The sequence below is a fragment of the Somniosus microcephalus genome, chromosome 10 (genome assembly GCF_052327205.1).
Source record: "Somniosus microcephalus isolate GS21.2 chromosome 10, FLI_Smic_1.0, whole genome shotgun sequence".
NCBI classification, from domain to species: Eukaryota; Metazoa; Chordata; class Chondrichthyes; order Squaliformes; family Somniosidae; genus Somniosus; species Somniosus microcephalus.
Window position 1 is genome coordinate 210,542,420 of NC_140996.1, and position 24,085 is coordinate 210,566,504.

The 24,085-nt window shown below is 47.6% G+C and overlaps 1 protein-coding gene across 1 annotated transcript in view; it reads left to right on the forward strand.

Annotated features, from left to right (window-relative positions):
• The window catches only part of gabrg3 (gamma-aminobutyric acid type A receptor subunit gamma3), a 102,336-nt gene that overhangs the window by 62,109 nt on the left and 16,142 nt on the right, over positions 1-24,085 (forward strand). The window contains exon 2 of the mRNA XM_085999551.1: positions 7,268-7,464. Coding sequence (XP_085855677.1) covers positions 7,268-7,464 — 197 coding nt within the window. The remainder of the gene's footprint in view (positions 1-7,267; positions 7,465-24,085) is intronic.

The window sequence follows — 24,085 nt, forward strand, 5'->3', positions numbered from 1 at the left end:
TCCACTGGTTCCCCTTTATCCACCCTATATGTTACTTCCTCAAAGAACTCCAGCAAATTTGTCAAACATGACTTCCCCTTCATAAAACCATGCTGACTTTGTCCTATTAAATTATGATTATCCAAATGTCCTGTTACTGTCTCCTTAATAATGGACTCCAAAATTTTACCTACCACAGATGTTAGGCTAACCGGTCTATAGTTTCCAGCCTTCTGTCTACTGCCCTTTTTAAATAAGGGTGTTACATTAGCAATTTTCCAGTCTGCCGGGACCATTGCCGAGTCCAGGGAGTTTTGGAAAATTATTACCAATGCATCCACAATCCCTACCGCCACTTCCCTCAAGACCCTAGGATGTAAGCCATCAGGTCCAGGTGATTTATCCGCCTTGAGTCCCATTATTTTACCGAGTACCACTTCCTTAGTGATTTTGATCGTGTTTAGCTCCTCCCCCCCTTTAGCCCCCTGTTTGTCCAGTGTTGGAATATTCTTAGTGTCTTCTACTGTAAAGACTGATATAAAATATTCATTCAGTGTTTTTGCCATCTCCGTATTTCCCACCATTAATTTCCCGGTCTCATCCTCTAAGGGACCAACATTTACTTTAGCCACCCTTTTTCTTTTTATATAACTATAAAAACTCTTAATATCTGTTTTTATATTTTTTGCTAATTTGCGAATGGCCTGTTTCTGTGTCGTATATCCTATGTATGTAATGTAATGACTTTGTGCATGAGTGTAAACCTGATGATAGCGAGTCGGCAGCCCGGTTTACATCTCTGCCGATTAATAAAAATCACACCATCGCTCATGGACTGCAGCGGTTCAAGAAGGCAGCGCTCCACCACCTTCTCAAATGCAATTAGGGATGGGCAATAAATACCGGCCTTGCCAGCGAGGCCCACCTCCTGCAAATGAATACAAATAAAGTCAAAATTACCCTCTTGATGACTAAATGACCTTTTATCTTTGCATGCTTTTCCTATTTCTTAAAATTATTAAAAGATGAGTCATGGCAATTGTTAGCTTGATGTACCTTGGCTGATAGCTATGTTTTGCTACTAAGATCAGGAAGGCCCAGGCTCTTTGCTGAATTATCCAATCTCAACCTGAACAGCATGAGGGATGTTATAATTGGATTAAGTTGCCTTGGGCTAGACAAGGGGATAATCAGCAAGGGTTCCCGTCCTTGCATGCATTCATGCTGGAAAAGGTAGTTGTTGGGTGAGGTCAGGATTGAGCTCAGCAGTGAGGCAGCCTGTAGGCACTCATTTGGATGTGGTTTCAGAAGTGGTTTAGATATGGCGGGGGGGCTGGTACCCCAGCATAGAATCTTACAGCACAGAAAGAGGCCATTCAGCCCATTGTGCCTGTGCCAGCTCTCTGAAAGAAAGAAAGACTTACATTTATATAGCGCCTTTCACGACCACCAGACGTCTCAAAGCGCTTTACAGCCAATTAGTACTTTTGAACTGTAGTCACTGTTGTAATGTCGGATTCGCGGCAGCCAATTTGCACACAGCAAGCTCCCACAAACAACAATGTGATAACGACCAGATAATCTATTTTTGTTATGTTGATTGAGGGATCAATATTGGCCAGGACACTGGGGAGAACTCCCCTGCTCTTCTTCGAAATATCCAATTAGTCCCACTCCCCGGCTCTTTCACCACAGTCCTGCAATTTTTCTATTTTTCAAGTGTATATCAAATTCCCTTTCGCAAGTTGCTATTGAATCTACTTCCACCACCCTTTGAGGCAGGGCATTGCAGATCACAACAACTCGCTGCGTAAATAAAATTCTCCTCTAGTTCTTTTTCCATTTACCTTAAACCTGTGTTCTCTAGTTACCGGCCCTCTTGCCGCTGGAAACAGTTTCTCCTTATTTACTCCATCCAAACCCTTCAAAATGTGAACCCCTCTATTAACTCGCTCCTTAACCTTTTCTGTTCTAAGAAGAATAATCCCAGCATAAATCAGGGCAATGAGATTGGAGTCGGTAGCTTTAGTTGACACAGCTAGCACTGGCACCGGCACGGTGAGTCTGGTCCAGAGCAAGCTCTTCAACTCAAGCGACCTGCTCGTATATCTTCATGTGCTGTAATTTCTATGAATCTAAATCAGTGACTTCAAGTGAGCAGAAAAGAAAAGTTTTCCTTTAAAAAGTCCTGGAAGAGCCATTTCCTTTTACGCAACAGCATAGTTGTTTCCCTTTACCGCTTGGGTGGTAAACTGGTGGAGCAGATCAACTGCCTGCTATAGAGCCCACCCGATTTTCATTTGGAAACCAGACAGGGGGCTCTGTAATGGTTGGGGGATTCTGTCATGGTTGGGGGACTCTGTAATGGTTGGGGGATTCTGTAATGGTTGGGGAATTCTGTAATGGTTGGGACGTTCTGTAATGGTTGGGGTGTTCTGTAATGGTTGGGGGTTTCTGTAATGGTTGGGGTGTTCTGTAATTGTTGGGGGATTCTGTAATTGTGAGTATTGTGTGCAGTTTTGGTCGCCTTCTCTGAGGAAGGATGTTCTTGCCATGGAAGGAGTTCAGTGAAGATTCACCAGGCTGATACCTTGGATGGCGGGAATGACGTATGAGGAGAGATTGGGTCGATTGGGCTTGTACTTGCTAGAGTTTAGAAGAATGAAGATCTCATTGAAACTTTTAAAATTCTGACAGGACTGGACAGACTAGATGCAGGAAGGGTGTTCCCGATTGTCGGGGAGTCCAGAACCAGGGGTCACGGTCTAAGGATAAGGGGTAAGCCATTTAGGACTGAGATGAGGAGGAATTTCTTCACCCAGATAGTGGTGAACCTGTGGAATTCTCTACCACAGAAGGCAGTAGAGGCCAATACATTAAATATATTCAAGAAGGAGTTGGATATATTTCTTAAGGCTAAAGGGATCAAGGGGTATGGGGAGAAAGCAGGGACCGGGTACTGAATTTGGATGATCAGCCATGATCGCATTGAATGGCGGAGCAGGCTCGAGGGACCGAATGGCCTACTCCTGCTCCTATCTTCTATGTTTCTATGGTTGGCAGATTCTGTAATGGTTGGGGGATTCTGTAATGGTTGGGCAATTCTGTAATGGTTGGTGTGTTCTGTAATGGTTGGGGGATTCTGTAATGGTTGATGGATTCTGTAATGGTTGGCTGATCCATTCTGTCAGTTTACCACCTTTGCGGTGAGTGCCAAATTTACCGCCGGTGTGCAGATGTATTTCACCAACGATATATTTGTCTTCTCTCACGATTAGCAAGACTTCTACAACAGCCACGTTTTCTGCTGAACTTCTGGTCTACAGTTGTTGCCAGGCTACAATGTGTTGCCAGGCAACTGATACATGCACTGCTGGTTCTGAATGTGATGTCAGGGTAACAATTCCAGCTTCAACTCTGAAAAGCAAATTAAAAATGACACAAGTTTCGAAGGAACTGAGCTCCTGATTACTATCTAGTGACCCCTGACCTTAGATAAGGACAGGACGAGCTTGGCTCATGGTCAAATTGGCTACATCATCCAGGTTCACATGTGCCTACTTAGATGAGGTGCTCGAGGGCTGCCAATATCTATGGTACTTTGTTCCATCATAATTCACCACACTCAGGAATGGAGGGGAGAAGATTGAGGGAAAATATAAATGAGAAGATTTCCTTTTTTTTTTGCAACATAGAGTGTGAACTTCAACATGCTCTTTATATACACATTTAGGATTTTGGTATGGAGGGAATTTTCCCCTCACTGGTATCCTGTACCATAGCATCCTTGCCCTCATGTTCAAATTCTTCCAAGACCTCATCTCACCCTCCCTCCGTGACCTCCTCCAGCCGCACATCCCCACATGTTCCCTTCATTCCTGCAACATGAGTTTGCTTCTTGTGTCTGTGTTCCCTTCATTCCACAATCGGCAGCCCTCCCTCTGGGAGTGTCATCCCAAAATCCTGCCGCTTCTATTCCTGGCTTTCAAATGCTTCCTTAAACATTGATTTTGTGCTGCATCCCGACTGTGTTTCCTGCTTCTCTCTCCTGCTCAGTGTCCACCTTTATGTAATGTGCTCTGAGGCATTGTTCTCCAGGCGAGGAGTAACTAGATGGACATAAGTTGTTGTATCATACTAATATTAACTGTAATGGATGGCAATAAGGATATATATAACACAAAACCTGTGGTTGTTATTTGTTGTAATCATACTCCTCAGATTAAGTTCCAGTACAAACCAGCTAAGGCTTCACCCATGGTTGCTCAGGGCTACAATTTGTGCTTTGTGAATCAGCAGTAAATAGATTTTATTGTGTTTCTTACAAACAACCCTCACTATTAAACCCAATTGATATTACGATCCAGAGTTCTGGGTCTGAGCATTCAGAAGCATGGCTTTCTGCTTGTGAAACCGCTCAGATTTGTACTGCAAGGTGGGCTCTTGAAAAGTAGGAGGAATAACATGGCAGTAATGTCCCCAAAAAACATGGCTGTAACGCCCAAAAGAAACATGGCTGCAATGCCCAAAAGAAACATGGCTGTAATGCCTAAAAGAAACATGGCTGTAATGCCTAAAAGAAACATGGCAGTAATGCCTAAAAGAAACAATGCAGTAACGCCTAAAAGAAACATGGCTGTAATGCCTAAAAGAAACATGGCAGTAATGCCTAAAAGAAACAATGCAGTAACGCCTAAAAGAAACATGGCTGTAATGCCCAAAAGAAACATGGCTGTAACACCTAAAAGAAACATGGCTGTATCGCCTAAAAGAAACATGGCTGTAATGCCCAAAAGAAACATGGCTACCAACAGTTGCCTTTCTCATAGCCTCTGGCTATGGCTCCAGCTTCCTGAATAGTGGTTTTAAAAGTTCATACTTTAAATCATAGAAAAACAATTAGAAATGTTTTAAATTGATGCATTAACACATCAGAGTCCATGCAACCTGTGCGTTGATCCAAATTCCAAATTTTTCGATTGCCTGAAAAGAAAGCTAAACTTAAATTGAGAGTTGTTAAAATCGCAACGTGAGAGGTTGGATCAGTATCAGGCTAGGAGGCACCAGTGCTGGCTCTGGCTATTTTTTTTTGACCATTGCAAATTGCCTGGTTGATCTAGTATCTGTGTAGCAACATCAGTTTGGCTCAGTTGGTAACATTCTTCTCTATGAGCCAGAACATTGTGGGTTAGAGTACTATACCAGGAAGACAGCACATGGTCTAGACTGACACTCCAGTGCAGCACTGAAGTAGTTACTGTCTTGTTCATGGTGGTAAACCAAGGCCCTGTCTGCCTGTTCAGGTGGGATGTCAAAGACCCTGTGGCATTTTTGGAAGGAGATATGCTTTGTAATGTTCCTCACTTAACCAACTGCCCCAAAAATGGATCGACAGTTTGCATAACTGTTGGTGGGAGCTTGCTGTTCGTAAAGTGACTGCTGTGTTTGCTCACGTAACAAATAGCATTCAATGGAGGTCATTAAAAGAAAGAAAGACTTGCATTTCTATAGCGCTTTTCATGACCTCAGGACATCCCAAAGTGCTTTACAGCCAATGAAGTAGTTTTTGAAGTGGAGTCACTGTTGTAATGTATGAAACATGGCAGCCAATTTGCACACAGCAAGCTCCCACAAACAGCAATGTGATAATGACCAGATAATCTGTTTTTGTTATGTTGATTGAGGGATAAATATTGGCCAGGACACCAGGGATAACTCCCCTGCTCTTCTTCAAAATAGTGCCGTGGGATCATTTACGTCCACCTGAGAGAGCAGACGGGGCCTCGGTTTAATGTCTCATCCGAAAGACGGCACCTCCGACAGTGCAATGCTCCCTCAGCACTGCACTGGGAGTGTCAGCCTGTTGTACACATCCTGAGAGATGTGGCCAGGTGCTGTATAACTGTAAGGTGTTTTATACCTGCATGGGGCTTCACAGTTGGAACCCCAACAAAATCGATGACTTTAAGGGCAAATTTCCACTTACACACTCCCAGCGCAAAGCCTCGCCCATTGGAACTGTATATGGGGGTAAACTGGGAAGCTGCATGCACGCAGCCCATGATTTTCTGCTGTGCACACGCTGTTTCCCAATCAGTGACCCTGGCAAGTAAGGATCCAAAGCAGGAACGCAGGAGTAGAAAGTGGAGCATTTACAAATAAGCGTAACAATGACAGATAAGTTTGTGATCAATAAAAGTGGTCTTTATTCACATTACAGTTTAAAATTCAAGCTTACATAGGTGCACCTTCGGCAATGCATAAGCCCGCAGTTTAATAATTCGCCCTGGTAATATATATGCCCACAGTTTCGTCAGACGTACATATGGTCCACAGTAACGTACATAAAAGCACTCCTCAGCAATATCTATGCTCTATGTCTGACCTTCATACATACATACACTCCTCCTCGGGTGATCAGTGGTAGACTGACAAAGTTGACTGGCCATTTCAAATGGCTCCCTCTGTCCTTCTAATTTTCCCGCTTCTGTGTCTCCTTTATAGTGACCTCCGGCATGGGCCCCCTTGTATTTCTCCATCTGCCTTCCTCTGATAGGTCAGTTTCACTCCCAACTGCCCTGATTGGAGTTCCTTCTGCATGACACGCTCATGTTCCTGTGATGTGTGTGGGGGCGGGACTTCCTCTTCATCCGGTGTTTCTCTTTCCTGTCCATGTGGTCTTCCAAACAAAGGACCATATGCTGACCACCTCCATTTTGAATCCTTACAGACAAAGGAACATACACTGACCTCCTCCATTTTTAATCCGTCTGCTATCATCTCACAATTTGTTCGCAATTTCGATCTCCACACGGTAGCAGCGGTTTTATTACATGTATAGCAGCTTACAAGGAGTGAAACCTTTTGAATCCCCATTGATTGCTCAGCTGCCAACACTTGAAGTTAATATTGTGTGATTATATATGTGTATGTGTTCCATAATGGTAGCTTATTGTTGTAGTTTAGTAGAATCCTAGAAATTCACTGCACAGAAGGAGGCCATTCAGCCCATCGTGTCCATGCCGGCCGAAAAAGAGCCATCCAACCTAATCCCTCTTGCTCCGTAGTCTTGTAGGTTATGGCACTTCAGGTGCATATCCAAGTACTTTACTGCTCTACAGTTCTGTATGCTGGCTTCTGCCTTGGCTACAGAACATTGCGTTGGACTACTCTTGTAGCTAATTGAGTGGTCAATGAATTAATAAAATTAACAGCGGGCATTTGTAAAATGTATTTGGAGTGTTCTTCACATGTTAATTGGCACCGGCATTTCTTCCTTTGACAACAGGAATCACCACAGTACTAACCATGACCACGCTCAGCAGCATAGCAAGAAAATCACTACCCAAGGTCTCCTACGTCACCGCGATGGATTTATTCGTCACCGTGTGCTTTTTATTCGTCTTTGCGGCGTTGATGGAGTACGCAGCCCTCAATTACTATACCTGCTGCAGGAAACCCACTTGCAGGAAAAAGAAAAGGACGGTAAGTTTGCCTGATGTTAATTCAACAAATCGCAGAGAAATGTGTGCTTCCTTGAACAATTTAAGAAGGGCGGAGGAGTGCTAACAGCGTTGCAAGCACAGCAAGGGAATTTCCTCTGGTCCCATTGTATTGTATGCACAGCAAGGGAATTTACTTTCGTCCTTACGTTTCAGAAACATCTCAAACATAGCAGGAGAATTTCCTCTTTCTCGCTATTTCTTGTGAAATTTAAAGCCTGTTCTTTTAGAAAGCTGTTATAATTTTACTAGAAACATTGAAAATCCTGGTGCATGGTTTGTGAAATCACGAGTGGAAACCTTCCCCTGGAAACAGCAGAATACTGCCCGGACTTTTCAGTGAGTGGTAATATTATAGGATTACATCGGATATACGGCACAGAAACAGGACATTCGGCCCAACCAGACCATGCCGCTGTTTATGCTCCACTCGAGCCTCCTCCCGTCTTTCCTCCTCTAAATCTATCAGCATAACCCTCGATTCCCTACTCCCTCACATGCATGTCTAGCCTCCCCTTAAATGTATCTATACTATTCACTTCAACCACTCCCTGTGGTAGCGAGTTCCACATTCTCACCACTCTTTGGGTAAAGAAACATAGAAACATAGAAGATAGGAGCAGGAGTAGGCCATTCGGCCCCTCGAGCCTGCTCCGCCATTTAATGAGATCATGGCTGATCATCCAAATTCAGTATCCTGTCCCTGCCTTCTCCCCATATCCCTTGATCCCTTTAGCCTTAAGAAATATATCTAACTCCTTCTTGAATATATTTAATGAATTGGCCTCAACTGCCTTGTGTGGTAGAGAATTCCACAGGTTCACCACTCTCTGGGTAAAGAAATTCCTCCTCATCTCAGTCCTAAATGGCTTACCCCTTATCCTTAGACTGTGACCCCTGGTTCTGGACTCCCCCGCCATCGGGAACTTCCTTCCTGCATCTAGTCTGTCCAGTCCTGTTAGAATTTTATAAGTTTCAATGAGATCCCCTCTCATTCTTCTAAACTCTAGCGAATATAAGCCTAATCGATCCAATCTCTCCTCATACGTCATTCCTGCCATCCCAGGTATCAGTCTTAGAAGTTCCTTCTGAATTCCCTATTGGATTTTGTGGTGACTATCTTATATTGATGGCCTCTAGTTATGCTCTTCCCCACAAGTGGAAACATTCTCTCTGTATCCACTCTATCAAATCCTTTCATAATTTTAAAGACCTCTATTAGGTCACCCCTCAGCCTTCTTTTTTCAAGAGAAAAGAGATCCAGCCTGTTCATCCTTTCCTGATATGTATACCCTCGCATTCCTGGTATCATCCTTGTAAATCTTCTCTGAACCCTCTCCAGTGCCTCTACATCCTTTTTATAATATGGCGACCATAACTGCACGCAGTACTCCAAGTGTGGTCTAACCAAGGTTCGATACAGGTTTAGCATAGCTTCCCTACTTTTCAATTCTATCCCTCTAGAAATAAACCCTAGTGCTTGGTTTGCATTTTTAATGACCTTGCTAACCTGTGGCGCAACCTATAGTAACCTATGTTGCTGTAAGTTTAACTGGGCTTACTGGTAGGAATCTAGCTGTGGCTGGGTGTGTTAACTACAGTATATGGTATTTAGGCCTAGAAATTCAGTTGGCTGCGCCAGCCGTTAGCGCCTTAGGAGGAGTAGATGTCGGGCGCTAGGCGGGTGGCGCCCGGGCGCAGCGCGAACTGCGCCTCGCCCCAACTTCAGTAGAGATTTAGCACCGGCGCAAAGTCTTTGCGCGCGCTCAGCTGCGCGCGCAGATCATGACGTCATTTCCTCGTGCAACACCCTTTGTGCGCCCCCAACCGGAACTTCAGTCGCGCCGCCCCATTGTGCGCCTGGCGCCCCTAGCGACTGTGAAGTGGAACGGTGCTCAGCCGATGCGGGGCGCGGGGGGCGCAAATTAAAGGGCACTCATCCTGCAATATAAAAGGCTGCCATTTTGCAGCACACCTTCTTGCGAAACGGATCTTTGGAGAGAGACCAAGGTAGATAGCTTTCTGCTTTGGCCCAACACTCGGACAGGTACTTCTAGGCTTCAGGCCACAGCTTTCAAAAAGTTTTTGCCTTCATTGACATCCCATTGTTTGCCAGCATATTATGGGGGCTGCAATGGGTGTCAACGCAGGCTTTCTCAATTACATCCAAAGGGCTCACAGACGCCGTGAGAGAGTGGCAGCCCTGGTTAGACGGAGAGGGGGCAACAGGCGTCGGCAAAGGAGGCCTTACCCACCCAGGGTATACCGCCAGCAGTTCTCCTATCTCAACATGTCTGAGGAGCAGTGTGTTCGGAGGCTGCGATTCAGAAGGGAGGTGGTCACAGAGATCTGCCAGCTGCTTGCCGTTGATCTGCAGCCACAGCTGAGGAGCAGGACGTCGCTGTCGGTGGCAGTGAAGGTGACGGTGGCTCTCAACTTTTATGCCACCGGTTCCTTCCAATCCGCTACTGGGGACATTGCCAACATCTCCCAGTTCGCCGTGCATTGCTGCATCCGCCAGGTGACCAATGCCCTTTTCAAAAGGAGACGTCAGTTCATCTCCTTCTCCATGGCCCTTGACAAGCAGCAACAGCATGCAATGGGCTTTGCAGCATTCGCGGGCTTCCCCATGGTGCAGGGCGCCATTGACTGCACGCATGTGGCTTTGCGGGCACCTCTGGAGAATGCCGAGGATTACCGCAACCGGAAGATCTACCATTCGCTGAACATACAGCTGGTGTGTGACCACAGGCAGCTCATCCTAGCTGTCAATGCCTGCTTTCCAGGCAGCAGCCACGATGCCTTCATCCTGCGACAGACTTCTGTGGCAGACATGTTCCAGGCACAGCCTCGCCCACGAGGATGGCTTATCGGGGACAAAGGCTATCCTTTGTGTACCTGGCTGATGACCCCGCTCCGTGCGCCCAGCACCCCTGCTGAAGAGCGATACAACGAGAGCCATCAAGCGACCAGGAACATCATCGAACAAACAATCGGCATCCTGAAGCAACGGTTCCACTGTCTCAATCGTTCCGGTGGAGCCCTGCAGTATTCTCCGGAGCGAGTCTCCCATTTCGTGGTCGTTTGCTGCATGCTGCACAACCTGGCTATCCGCAGGACTCAGCCACTGCCACCACAGATTGGAGGACCACCTCAGGAGGAGGAGCAGGAGGAGGAGGAGGAGGACCAGCACAGGAGGGAGGCACAAAGCGCAAGGGCCGCCCGTCGCCGGCTTATTGAACGTCGGTTCTAGGCCCCCTTTCAGGGACTGGCTTGTGCCAATGTCAGCAGATGAATGTAGCCGCTCCACAAGCCCTCAGCCGAGCAGGGCAACCAGGACTTAACCAAAAAACCATGCACACTGCAATTTAACAACAAAAATTTATTGAACACCTCTGCCCTTCCCACATTACATGCTCATGTGGAGAAGCCCCCTCCAAAAACACAAAACTACCAGTCTCGGCCTTACAAAAAGAAAGAAGGACACCAGTCTCGGCCTTACACAAATAAAGAAAGACACCAGTCTCGGCCTTACACAAAAAAAGATAGACCAGTCTCGGTCTTCATATATCAAAAAACACAACAGCCTCGGCCTTCATATATAAAAAAACCTTCTCGGCCTCATATGTAAAGAAAACACATGGCCACACCTTCTACTTTTTCTCCTGCGAGGGTGATCCACCTCGCTTCCGCGAGTGGCCCCTTCCTGCCCTGCAGCTCCTCCTCAATGGGACCCCAGCGGCTGCAGCAAGGCTGGGGGAAGGCTGCTGAGGGGCAGATGGCGAGACGGCAGATGCCCTTGGGGGTCAGCCTGCACCAGCTCTGGCCTTGGAGTGGCCGGCTGCTGACTGCTCCAACTCTGGCTGGGCAGCAGCAGTGTGTCCAGCAGCTCCTGGCAGCTGCAATGGCGGAGTGGCAGTGTCGGCTGCAGGAATGGTGGCAACCTGGCAGATCGCAGGTGCTCGCTGGTCGCCTGACACATTGGCACTCGCACGGGCCAGCACTGCAGCATGCGCAGCAAACAGCTGAAGGACAGACTGCTGGGCTGCTGCTGCGTGGCGAGTGCCCTGGCGATGCCTGGCTGATCCAGCGAGGGTGGCAGCAGTTAGTGCCCGTGTGGCCCTGGTCTGTGTCTGCATCACACCAGCCAGTGAATGGACGGCACGACTGAGCACTTGGCTAGAAGCCGACTGTGCTGCCGCGAAGCCCTGCAGACTCCTGGCCTGTGCTGCCACGATGTCCTGCAGACTGCTGGCCTGTGCTGCATTGATGTCCTGCAGACTCCTGGCCTGTGCTGCATTGAACTGTTCCAGACTCCTGGCCTGTGCTGCACTGAATTGTTGCAGACTCCTGGCCTGTGCTGCCCCGAATTCCTGGACACTCCTTGCCAGTGACTCTATGGAGTCAGGCATCCTTCCCACTGCAGCCATGAGCTCAGTGTGCCTGCGCTCAGCCTGGACGGCCATTTCCTCTAGGAGGCACACCTCCTCTGCGCTGACCGTCGCAGGACTGGAGGCCGCACTCACCCTCTGGGGAGAAGTCCGCCGAGCTTCCCCACCCCTCCCGCATTGCTGCAGGCCGCTGGGCCCCGGAGCTTCACTCTCCTCCGACCCTTCCCCCCCGGCTCCCCTCCAGGGAAGACATGTCCCCTACATCGCCATGGGCTGGCACGGCTGAGGGTGGCACTGATGGGCCGGCTTCCTCTTCCTCCTCCTCATCTTCCGAAGGGCTGACAGTGGCAGCTTGAGGGCCCGCCTCCTCACCTGGCGATTCACCATCTGAAAGCAGGAAGGCACAAGAGTAGCTTTAGAGTGAGGACAGGGTGGTAGCGAGGGAGGCATGACTGGTGCCATTCACCGCATTGGTCGGACAGTGGCAAAGGATGCTGATCTGATGCGCAAGTGGAACGAGAGAGGTCCAAAAGGGGATGCCCTTACCATTGGTGCCCAGAACAGGGTCGGCATCTCCAGTGGCGACGGGGCCAATCAGCCGGCCTCCCATAATGCGCTCCACACGCTGGTTGAGGTCGGAGAGCTCTTTGAGGTCAGGACGGCCTCCCCCGGTCTCAGTTTGGTTGCGCCGGTTGTGCGCAACCTTGGCCTGCAAGAGAAAGGACGGCCTCTAAGTACAGTGTGTAGCCCTGATCTTGTCTGCAATGCCTCCCATGGTCGAATAGCTTGGACAGTGTGTAGCCCTGATCTTGTCTGCAATGCCTCCCATGGTCGAATAGCTTGGACAGTGTGTAAAGTGCTGAATGTGCAATTGATTTTCATGCCAGGCCCATAGCTGCTGGATGAGGGCTGGCCATTAGGGCTTTCAGGTCCCTTTGCCCATAATGTGAGGTGCACATGCAGGGATGAGGAGGACACTGGAAAGGGTACTCACCCTGACAATCCGAGTGAGGTCGTTGAACTTCTTCCGGCATTGTACAGGAGTCCTGGCAACCACGCTGTTGGAAGACACCCTGTTGGACACCTCCTTCCAGGCTTTCCGGTAGGCGCTGGGCAGCGGCCTCTTGCCACCTTCTGGGTACAAAACATGGTGCCTGCGCTGCACTGCGCCAACCAGCAGCCTCAGGTCACCATCACTGAAGCGCTGCGCTCTCTCCCTGGCCTTCTCCATAGTCCTGGGCGTTGTACAGGTGAAGCTGAAGTGGTCAGGCCTAGGTTGAGGGCTTCAGTGTGCAGGGCGTGGCAGGCAAACAAATACACCCTCCCCCTTTAAGAGATGACCGGCGCCAGAGTGTCTGCCGTCAATCAAGAACTCGCCGCACCTGCGCTGCGCCCGGCCTCGGGGGTATCGCTCAGCACCGCCGGCTTAGCGCCTAAAGATAGTCGTGCATCGCCTGTTTTTGCGCAGCAGCAACCTCTTGGGGCGATGCGACTGAATATCGGCGAATGGGGCGCGACTTTGCGCCGGGCGCAAACTTTAGCGGCCGCCCGACTTTACCGCCCCAAAAGTGGCTATACTGAATTTCTAGGCCTTAGACTGTATTACCACCAGCGTAAGCAAACCTACACCGGCACAGGCAGGATGGGCCGAATGGCCTTCTTCTCTGCTGTATGATTCTATGATATGCACTGTACGCAAATGTGTACAAATGCTTTTCTCACAGTAACAAATCAGCTGATTTGCTTCTGAAGGCACTCTGCAGTCTTTCGGACTCAATATCGAGTTCAACAATTTCAGATCATAACCTCGGCCCCTATTTCATTTCTTCTTGTAATTTTTCCACTCCTTTCCCCCCCCCCCCCTTCCTTTTGTTTCTCTCTCACACCTGGCACACTTTACACCTAATCTCAGCCTATTACCATCTCGTCTAGCTTCTAATACCTTTTATTGTCTCTTTTTTTACTTCTTTTGTTTCTTTTATTCTTTTGTCCGATCGCAGCCCTGCCTCCGATCTATCTTTTCTTTCCAGTTTTGAAGAAGGGTTCGAACCGAAACGCCAACTCAAATTTCTCTCCACGGATGTTGCCTGACCTGCTGAGTTTTTCCAGCATTTTCTGTTGTTATTTCAGCTGATTTGCTTACCCAGGAAACCTAATGGCAGGGGAGTGGGGAGTGCAAAATATTTGCTTATTTTCTCCTTCTTTCAGACCTCCAGCGGTCTAATTGTCCCACTGCAGCTCGACTTTCTTTCAGTTCTCTGGTGGCTACTTGCTGCTCTCCCAGTTCTCCCAGTTCTCCCCCAGCTGCTTGTTAATCTCCCCACTCTTACACAGCAACTTGCGCTTCTCCCGTCTATCCTATGGCTGGTTGCTGCACTTGCAGACCTCTTATGACTTCGCCCCTCTGCCCTGCAGCTTCCCGCCGCTCATTTGGCTCTCTCGGAAGCTGCTCTCCTGCAGCACCTTGCCCCTATCTTCACTCCCCCACGGCTGTCCGTCACTCTCCTGGCTCTCCCCCCACCCTCCGGCTGGTCTTCCAGCTCTCCTGTGTTTTCTCACTCCTCTTCTCACTCTTTCGAACAGAGAGCAGTAGATCATTTAATTGACAACACAAAATTAATTCCCTAATGGTAGACTAGGGCTCAAATCCCTATTTGACATCTGGAGGTGGTTTCTAAACACAATGAGGTAACATTTTGAGGAGGTTTTTTTTTCCAATCTCTTGCCATAACTTTGGTGTAGATTGGCGCGATCCGCAGTGACACAGCAGATACGGTTACACGAAGATTGTGCCCTGGTGTCCACCGGTGCTGACTCTGCTGGAGTGTGTAGGTCAGGAGTGGGAGCATCAAATTAACATGTAGCCAATGGGTGCTCACAGCACTAAGGGCGCAACTTGATTGTCTGCCAGCCCACCCTGGCCAGAAAATACTGCACCTGCTTCTGTCAGCAGTGATACCCCATCGCTTCTCTCCTAGCCCGCTCCTGGAAAGGTGCATTTGTGTCCCCTTTTTAAGTTGCTATTCGCTATTTCCTCCATTTCAGAGTGTCTTCTCCTCTTGTAATTGCTGGGAAGAAACACAGTGGCCCTTAAATTCGACAGGGATCCCACCAGAGTTACGGCCATTTTTAGCCTTTCATGCCATTTTGCTGAGAAAGAAACAACTTTATAGCACCTTTCATCATCTCAAGAGGTTCTAAAGTGCTTCACAGCCAATTAAGTCATTCTTGTAGTGCAGAGAAACGTGGTAGGTAACTTGTACACGGTAAGGTCCCACAAACAAAAATGAGTAAATGACCAGATAATCTATTTTAGTGATGTTGGTGGAGGGATAAATATTGGCCAGGAGACCAGGAGAACTTATCTGCTCTTTGAGTAGCGCCATGGGATTTTTCGCATCCACCTGAGAGGGCAGTCAAGATCTCGGTTTAATGTCTCATCTGAAAGATGACACTTGTCAGCACTTGTTCAGAACTGTACTGAATGTCAGCCTAGATTGTGTGCTAAAAGTCTCTGGAGTGGGCCTTAAACCCAAGGCTTTCTAGCACAGGGACGAGCGTGCTGCCACTGAGCTAAGACTGTGGGTTCCATCAATCGTCTTCAGGAGTGACAGCAGGAGACTGGTAGAACCTCCAAGGAATTTCAGGTCCAGTAAATCTTGTAATTTATTTCAATTTAGCTGTGTTCTTTTAATCAATTAATGACAAGTTAAGGATTCAATCTCTAAAGGCACTCAAAATGAATAGGGTTTGAATCCTCCACCTACCAGTGGTATAATAGAAAGTTAGCAGTCTTGCTCATTTGCTATTTCTTTGCGTCTGTTTCCATAGGAACTTTGATATTGATTATGTGCCATCAGTGGTAGGAAAATCGTACTGCTGTTGTGTGTTGCCATTTATCTGATGAGAATAGAATGATTGTTGAAGTTACATTTTCATTTCAAAGGCCGTTATCATTTTCACGGAGCCTATAATATTTTTGAGATTCTATTTTGTTAACCACATTTTAGCTAAACTCCGTCATTGACTTGATATAAAGGGTAAATTTCAATGGCCTGTATTTTCCGGGGCCTATGACCGCGTACGCGCCCGTGAAGGCCCCGCAAGTTCTGGGTCTCCGCGCACAAAGCTCATGCGCAAAAACTCAGAACTTGCGATCTGTCAAGAATCTTGACAGATCGTAGCCGTCCCTGGGAAATGGACATCCCCGGGCGGAGAGTTGGGCTATTTGACCAACTACTGCCCAGCGAATGCCCGTGAAATTCTTCCGTCTGGTAAAAGCAATTCCATGTGTAGGGAATCCCCATAAGCATGAATGGAGACCCCCCTTCTTTCATTGGTTGGGCCGGCCCATGTGATCCCAGGGGCGCTTGCGAACTGCCTGCGCCCCAGGATACGTGGGCCTCTATGCATGTCTATGCCTAGAGACCCAGGAGGGTGAGTCTCTGTGGATCCCGAGGCAGAAGGTAGGCGCAGATTTTATTTGCGGATGGGAGGTATTTCCCCAGGGGGAGCCTCCGACTGCAAATTCAGGCCCACAGTTTTGTGTTCCCAGTGCAGAAATTCGCCTAACGGGAGCACATTTTTTTGGTCACTAAAGGAATCAAGGGATATGGGGATCAGGTGGGAAAGTGAAGTTTTCCCACTATAGTGTGTAATATTCCTGTATATTTTTGGTATATTGACCAAAATGTCATCTGCTCCCATGTCTGGATTAAGATACTGTAGTGACCGAACTCTCATAACTCGAGTGGAAAGATTTAGGGGGAATATTCCAGGGGCTCAGCGGGCGCGATCAGTGGTGGGTCGGGTGGGAAAATGATTTTTTGACAGCGGGTTGGGACCGCACTGTCAACCCGCCGCCACACGTCTTTCCCAAATGTCGGGTCTGTTAACTCTGAGCAGACCTGACACGCAGCGGCAGAGAAGACAATTCAGGTCATTATGACCTTGTTAACAGAGCATTAACAACTATTTTCAGCTCACCTTCAGAGTTTACCAGGCTGCCCACGGGATCCATGCTGCTCAAGGATCATGTCACGTAAGCAGGGTGGGAGTTGAATTGCCATGGACTCATCTCATTACTTGACAGCTGGAAATGTGCTATAAAAGCTCCCATCTCACAGCTGTTCACTTTCCAAGCGCAGAAGCTGTTGCTTACTGCATTTGGAAGACAGATTGAGCGTTATGCAGCTAGCAAGTGTTTGGAGCAAACTCTCCATCCAGTGTCACCTCATTGGAACAACATCTCTCACCATTGATAGATCACTTCTGTCATCTCAAATTCACCTGCCATCTATTCCATCAGCATCTGTGCCCTTGAAACTATCTCACCTTGGTCCTCAGAATCCCACCAAGATCAGCCCCAACACCAGCAGCACCAGGCACACCAGCAGCACCAAGAACAACACCAACCTTCTCCGCAATCAGCTGATGCTGCACAGGACACAGGGCATCCTGTCCATCACAAAAAACATCTACTCCCACTCCATAAAATCATCCCAGCCATCACTTCTGTGTTCCCTGGCTTACATTGACTCTCAGTCTCCCAACGCCTCAAATTTAAAATTCAATGTCCTCATATTTAAATCCCTTCATGGCCCTACCAACAGCCCCTATATACCACCTCCCCCCCACCCCACCACCCCCATCTCTAAAACCTTCTCCACCCCTTCAAGAACTATGCATTCCTCCCAATCTTAACTCTTGTGCATCCCCCACGCCCTTCGACCTACCATTGGCAGCCGTGCCATCAGCTTTCTAGACCCTATGCTCTGGAATTTCCTCCCATAACCTCTCTGCCTCTCCATCTCCCGCTCCGCCATTAATACCATCCTTAAAACCCACCTCTTGACCAAGCCTTGTCACCGCCCCCAGTAGTTCCTTCTCTGGCTTACCACTAATCTCTCTTTGATTGCGCTGCTGAGAAGTGCTTTGAGATGTTTTTCTATGTTAAAGGTGCTATATAAATGCAAGTTGTTGTTATTTTGGTTAATATTTATTAAATAAAGTCAGCCTGATTTTAAGTCTATAAAGAGACAATGGGGTAGATTTTCAATTGATCGCTTCCACCAGGTGGGACATGGGCAAGAAGGGCCGCGAGATTTCACCTCAGGCATTATGTATGCATCTGTCCTTACCCTAGGGTCTATATTTATAGATCCAGACCTACCTGGACAAGTCAGATGAGACCCTTCCTGCTTCGGCTTCACAAGGGAGGCAGTCACAATTCTGCATCATCTCTCAAAGCCAATCTGTAGACTATGTCTATCATAGGGCTGGCTCTTCCCTTGGCTGTGAAGATCACTACTGCATTAAAGCTTCATCAGCTAAGGTGGCTCTTTCCTCAGAATCAGAAGGTGATGGGTGCAAGCCCCTCACTTCAGGACTTGAGCACACAATCTAGGCTGATGTTTCAATGCAGTACTGAGGGAGTGAGTGCCGCACTGTCAGAGGTGCTGTCTTTCAGGTGGAATGTTAAACCAAAGACATGTGTTCCCTCTCGGATGGACATAAAATATCCCATGACTCTATTCAAAGATGAGCAGGGCGGTCCTCCCCGTCCCTTGGCCAATAGTTATCCTTCAATCCTCATCACTAAAACAGATTATCTGGTCATTTATCTCATTGCAGTTTGTGGAACCTTATTATGTGCAAACTGGCTGCCGCGTTTCCCTATACTACAACAGTGACTACACTTCAAAAGTACTTCATTGGCTGTGAAGCACTTTGAGATGTCTGGGGTTATAAAAGGCGCTAAAAAAGTGTAAGTTCTTGTGCTGCTATATATATGCAGGCAGATTTAGGGAGCTAGGAGTCAGTTTAAAAAGCAGGACCTCAAAGGTAGTACAGGAAACTTTCTGGTATCCGGCACCGACGGGACCGAGCTGGTGCCGTTAGATCAAAACTGCCGTAGAAACCAGCGCTAATGTTGAAACATACGGAGCTCAGAGCTCCGTGTGAAGCAACAAACCCTGTTGCTTAGCAACAGCTTCAAAACAGTCGGCGCAGCTTGCAAGCGTCTAGCTGAAGCTGTTGCTTAGCTACAGAGATGCTTGCAGAGCCAGGACTGGAGAAAAGAAGCAACAACAAGAAAAAAAATGATCTGAACCGACTCCTGAATTTTGCCGGTAGATAGAGCTTACCGGACATTTAACCTCCGGATAAACGAAAGTTTCCTGTAATCTCCGGATTACTCCCAGTGCCACGTGCTAGTGAGTCCAGAAATAGGAAGATAGAGCAGATGAATGCGTGGCTTGAAAGACGGTGCAGGAGGGAGGGCTTTAGATTCCTGAGGCATTGGGACCATTTCTGGGGGAGGTGGGACCTGTACAAGCCGGACGGGTTGCACCTCAACAGAGCTGGGACCAATATCCATGTGGGGGGGAGGAGCGGGGTTGCTAGTACTGTTGGGGAGGGTTTGAACTAGCTTGGCAGGGGGATGGGAACCTAAGAATAGAGTCAGCAGGGAGGGAAGAGAAACTGGAATTGGAAAACATAAATGTAGAAAGTACAGGAAACCTTTTTTAATCCAGCACCGACGGGACCGACGTGGTGCCGGTTCATCAAAAATTCCAGATAACCGAAAGCTATAGTAAAAGATACGGAGAGCCGAGAGCTCCGTATAAAGCAACAAACCCTGTTGCTTAGCAACAAGTGCAGAACAATGGCCACAAGTTCCAAGCATCTCTGTAGCTTAGCAACAGCTGCAGCCACACCCTTGCACAGCAACAGATCCAAGGAAGGCAAGTACAATATGAAGTAAAACTTACCTGAACCTACTCCTGAATTTTGCCGGTTAACTGAGATTTCCGGTTATTTAGGTGCCGGTAAATCAAAAGTTTCCTGTAAATTGGAAGGACAGAGGAATCAAGAGCTAGATAGTAGTCAACAAGGAGGTTTGCCTGTACTAAATGGTATATACTTCAATACAAGGAGTATAGCAAACAAGGTAAATGAGCTGAGGGCACAGGTAGATACTTGGGACTATGCTATTATAGCTATTACAGAGAGGTGGCTGAAAGAGGGGCAGGTATGGCAGCTGAACATTCCTGGAATTTCAGACGGGCTAGAGAGGGAGCTAAAAAGGGAAGGGGGGGGGGGGTTGTGGTATTGATTAAAGAAACTATTACAGCTGTAAGGAGGGATGATATGTTAGAGGGATCATCAAACGAGGCCATATGAGTCGAATTGAAAAACAAAAAAGGAGCGATCACACTGCTGGGAGTGTACTATAGACCCCCAAACAGTGAGAGGGAGACGGAAGAGCAAATATGTAGACAAATTTCTGAGAAGTGAAAAAAACTATAGGGCAGTAATAGTAGGGGATTTCAACTACCCTAATATTAACTGGGATAAAATTAGTGTGAAGGGTATAGCGGGTGCGGAATTCCTAAAATGCATCCAGGAGAACTTTTTTGGCCAGTATGTAGCAAGCCCAACAAGGGAGAGGGCGGTTCTGGACTTAGTTTTAGGGAATGAAGCTTGGCAGGTGGAAGGCGTATCAGTGGGGGAGCATTTTGGTGCTAGTGACCATAATTCAGTTAGTTTTAAGGTAGTTATGGAAAAGGACAAGGATAGACCAGGAATAAAAATTCTAAATTGGGGGAAAAGCAAATTTTACTAAATTCAGAGGGGATTTAGCCATCGTGGACTGGAAACAGCTACTTGAAGGTAACTCAGTGTCAGAGCAGTGGGAGGCGTTCAAGGAGGAGATTGGAGGGTTCAGACCAAATATGTGCCCTTAAAGAAAAAAGGTGGGACTAACAAATCTAGAGCCTCCTGGATGTCTAGGGACATACAAGGTAGGATAAAGAAAAAAAGGGAGGCGTATGACAGATACCGAGAGCTAAATACTGCAGAATCTTTAGAGGAGTACAGAAAGTGCAGGGGTGCAATTAAAAAGGATATTAGGAAAGCAAAGAAAGAGCATGAAAAATTATTGACAAGTAAAATCAAGGAAAACCCAAAGATGTTTTATGAATATATTAAGAGTAAGAGGATAACTAAAGAAAAGGTAGGGCCTATTAGAGATCATGATGGTAATCTGTGTGTGGAGGCGGGAGATGGCGGTAGGGTTCTTAATGAATACTTTGCGTCTGTTTTCACAAAGGAGAGGGGCAAAGCAGACATTGCTATCGGGGAGGAGGAGTGTGAAATATTAGATGAAATAAACACAGTAAGAGAGGAAGTATTAAGGAGTTTAGCAGCTTTAAAAGTGGATAAATCCCCAGGCCTGGATGAAATGTATCCCAGGCTGTTAAGCGAAGCAAAAGAGGAAATAGCAGAGGCCCTGACCATCATTTTCCAATCCTCTCTGGCTTCAGGTGTGGTGCCAGAGAACTGGAGGACTGCTAATGTTTAAAAAGGGAGATAAGGATAGACCAATTAATTACAGGCCAGTCAACCTAACCTCGGTGGTGGGAAAATCATTGGAAAGAATTCTGAAGGACAGGATAAATCTTCATTTAGAAAGACACGGATTAATCAAGGATAGTCAGCACAAATTTGTTAAGGGAAGGTCGTGTCTGACAAACTTGATTGAAATTTTTGAGGAGGTAACAAGGAGGGTAGATGAGGGTAGTGCGTTTGATGTAGTGTATATGGACTTTAGCAAGGCTTTTGATAAGGTTCCACATGGCAGACTGGCCACGAAGTTAAAAGCCCATGGGATCCAGGGTAAAGCGTCAAGTTGGATTCAAAACTGGCTCGGAGGCAGGAAGCAGAGGGTAATGGTTGATGGGTGTTTTTGTGACTGGAAGGCTGTTTCCAGTGAGGTTCCGCAGGGCTCAGTACTAAGTCCCTTGCTTTTTGTGGTATATATATCAATGATCTAGATGTGAATATAGGGGGTATGATTAAGAAGTTTGCAGATGATACTAAAATCGGCTGTGTGGTTGATACTGAAGAAGGAAGCTGTAGACTGCAGGAAGATATCAATAAATTGGTCAGGTGAGCAGAACAGTGGCAAATGGAATTCAATCTGGAGAAGTGTGAGGTAATGCATTTGGGGAGGGCTAACAAGGAAAGGGAATACACATTAAATGGTAGGACACTGAGTAGTGTAAAGGAACAAAGAGATCTTGGAGTGCATGTCCACAGATCCCTGAAGGTAGCAGGCCAGGTGGATAAGGTGGTTAAGAAGGCATACGGAATGCTTGCCTTTATTAGCTGTGGCATAGAATACAAGAGCAGGGGGTTATTCTTCAACTGTATAAAACACTAGTTAGGCCTCAAGCTAGAGTACTGCGTGCAGTTCTGGTCACCAAATTACAGGAAAGATGTGATTGCACTAGAGAGGGTACAGAGGAGATTTACAAGGATGTTGCCGGGAGTAGAAAATCTTAGCTATGAGGAAAGACTGGATAGGCTGGGTTTGGTTTCCTTGGAACAAAGGAGGCTGAGGGGAGACCTTATTGAGGTGTATAAAATTATAAGGGGCCTAGATAAAGTAGATAGAACGGACCTATTTCCCTTAGCAGAGGGGTCAAAAACCAGGGGGCACAGATTTAAAGTAATTGGTGGAAGGTTTAGAGGGGACCTGAGGGGAAATTTCTTCACCCAGAGGGTGGTGGGGGTCTGGAACTCACTGCCTGAAAGGGTGGTAGAGGCAGAAACCCTAACCACCTTTAAAAAGTACTTGGATGTGCACTTGGGATGCTCTAGCCTACAGGGCTACGGACCAAGAGCTGGGAAGTGGGATTGGGCTGGATAGTTCGTTGTTGGTCGGCGCGGACACGATGGGCCGAAATGGCCTCCTTCCGTGCTGTAACTGTAGGGTATGTGCCTTTAAGACAGAACTACTTTTACAGCTCCTGTATACTATAGTACCGGCAGTGACCACACCTGTATATAAACCTTGCGCATGCCTCTGTACCCCCAGTCTTGAGACTACCCTCCTCCAGTAAATACCTGTTTATCGTTAAGTTACAGCATCCGTGTGGTTATTGAAAAACAGCATACTCTCAGAATCACGGATCTAACAGTGGCGACGAGTGTCGATTCGAATCTACCTGCAACTCTGCATTTCCCTTCGAGGATTCGCTCCGGGAGGGCGGTGTAACAAAAAACAAAAAAAAGTCGAGGCCAGGAACACGGGCGTCAACCACGAGCAACCGCCCAGTCGTTCGGCAGGGAGTGAACATCGCAGGGGAGGCTGTGGAGAGCCGGGCTTGGTTCCCCAGCCACGACGATCAGCAAGAGACTGACGACAGGTCCAGCGCAGACCCTTCCCGGACAGCGGCGGCTGGAGCCGACCGACGGCGGAGAGAAAGCCGAGCAGCGTCGACGGGGTAAGACAGAGGGTGAAGCGCACAGGGCGCGGCCGGGGGTTGAAAACCAAGCGGCGTCGAGAAAAAAAAAAAAAACAATCCGGAGAGAGAGAGGGTAAAGCAACAGCCGGGTTCAGGACCGAGCGGCGTCGAGAAAAAAACGCGCAGAACACAGCCAGGGCTCAAGGGCTGAACAGTGTCCACAGGGAGAAGAAAGGAGAGCGCGGGAGATGCCATTGAGCCGCGGAGAAGAAGGAAGAGCGCGGGAGACGCCATTTTTAGAAGCCGCAGCGGAGAAGAAGGGTGAGCGCGGGAAGGAAGGAAAGCACGGGAGACGCCATTTTGTGCCAGCGGAGAAGAAGGGGAAGCGCGGGAGATGCCATTTTTGACAGTTAAATCACACCCAGGGATGCCGAAGAGTGGCAGTATCTCTACGTTCGACAATGAAGTCGAAGATTGGGCGACATATGTGGAACGTATTGCGGTGTACTGCAGGGCGAATGAAGTGCCAGATGCTAGTAAAGCACTGGTTTTGTTAAATTCCATGGGTGCAAAAACTTATGGGTTACTGCGAAATCTAATAACCCCAGAGAAGCCGGTGAACAAGAATTTCAAAAGCATAGTAGAAATCCTACAGGACCACTTAAACGCCACACCGCTGCTGATAGCAGAATGATTTAAGTTCCATAAAAGGAACCAACACAAAGACGAAAGCAATGCTGAGTACCTAACGGAACTGCGCAAGCTATCGAAACACTGCCATTTTGGAGCGGGACTAGCAGGTACGTTAAGGGACAAGTTTGTGTGTGGGCTACAAAGTGAAGGAACCCAGAAACGGTTTCTATCAGAAAAGGATCTTACGCTGGACAAGGCTTTCAGTATGGCAGTATCACACGAAGCATCCGCAAGGGGAGCTACAGAGATACAACGGAGGCCGCAAGAA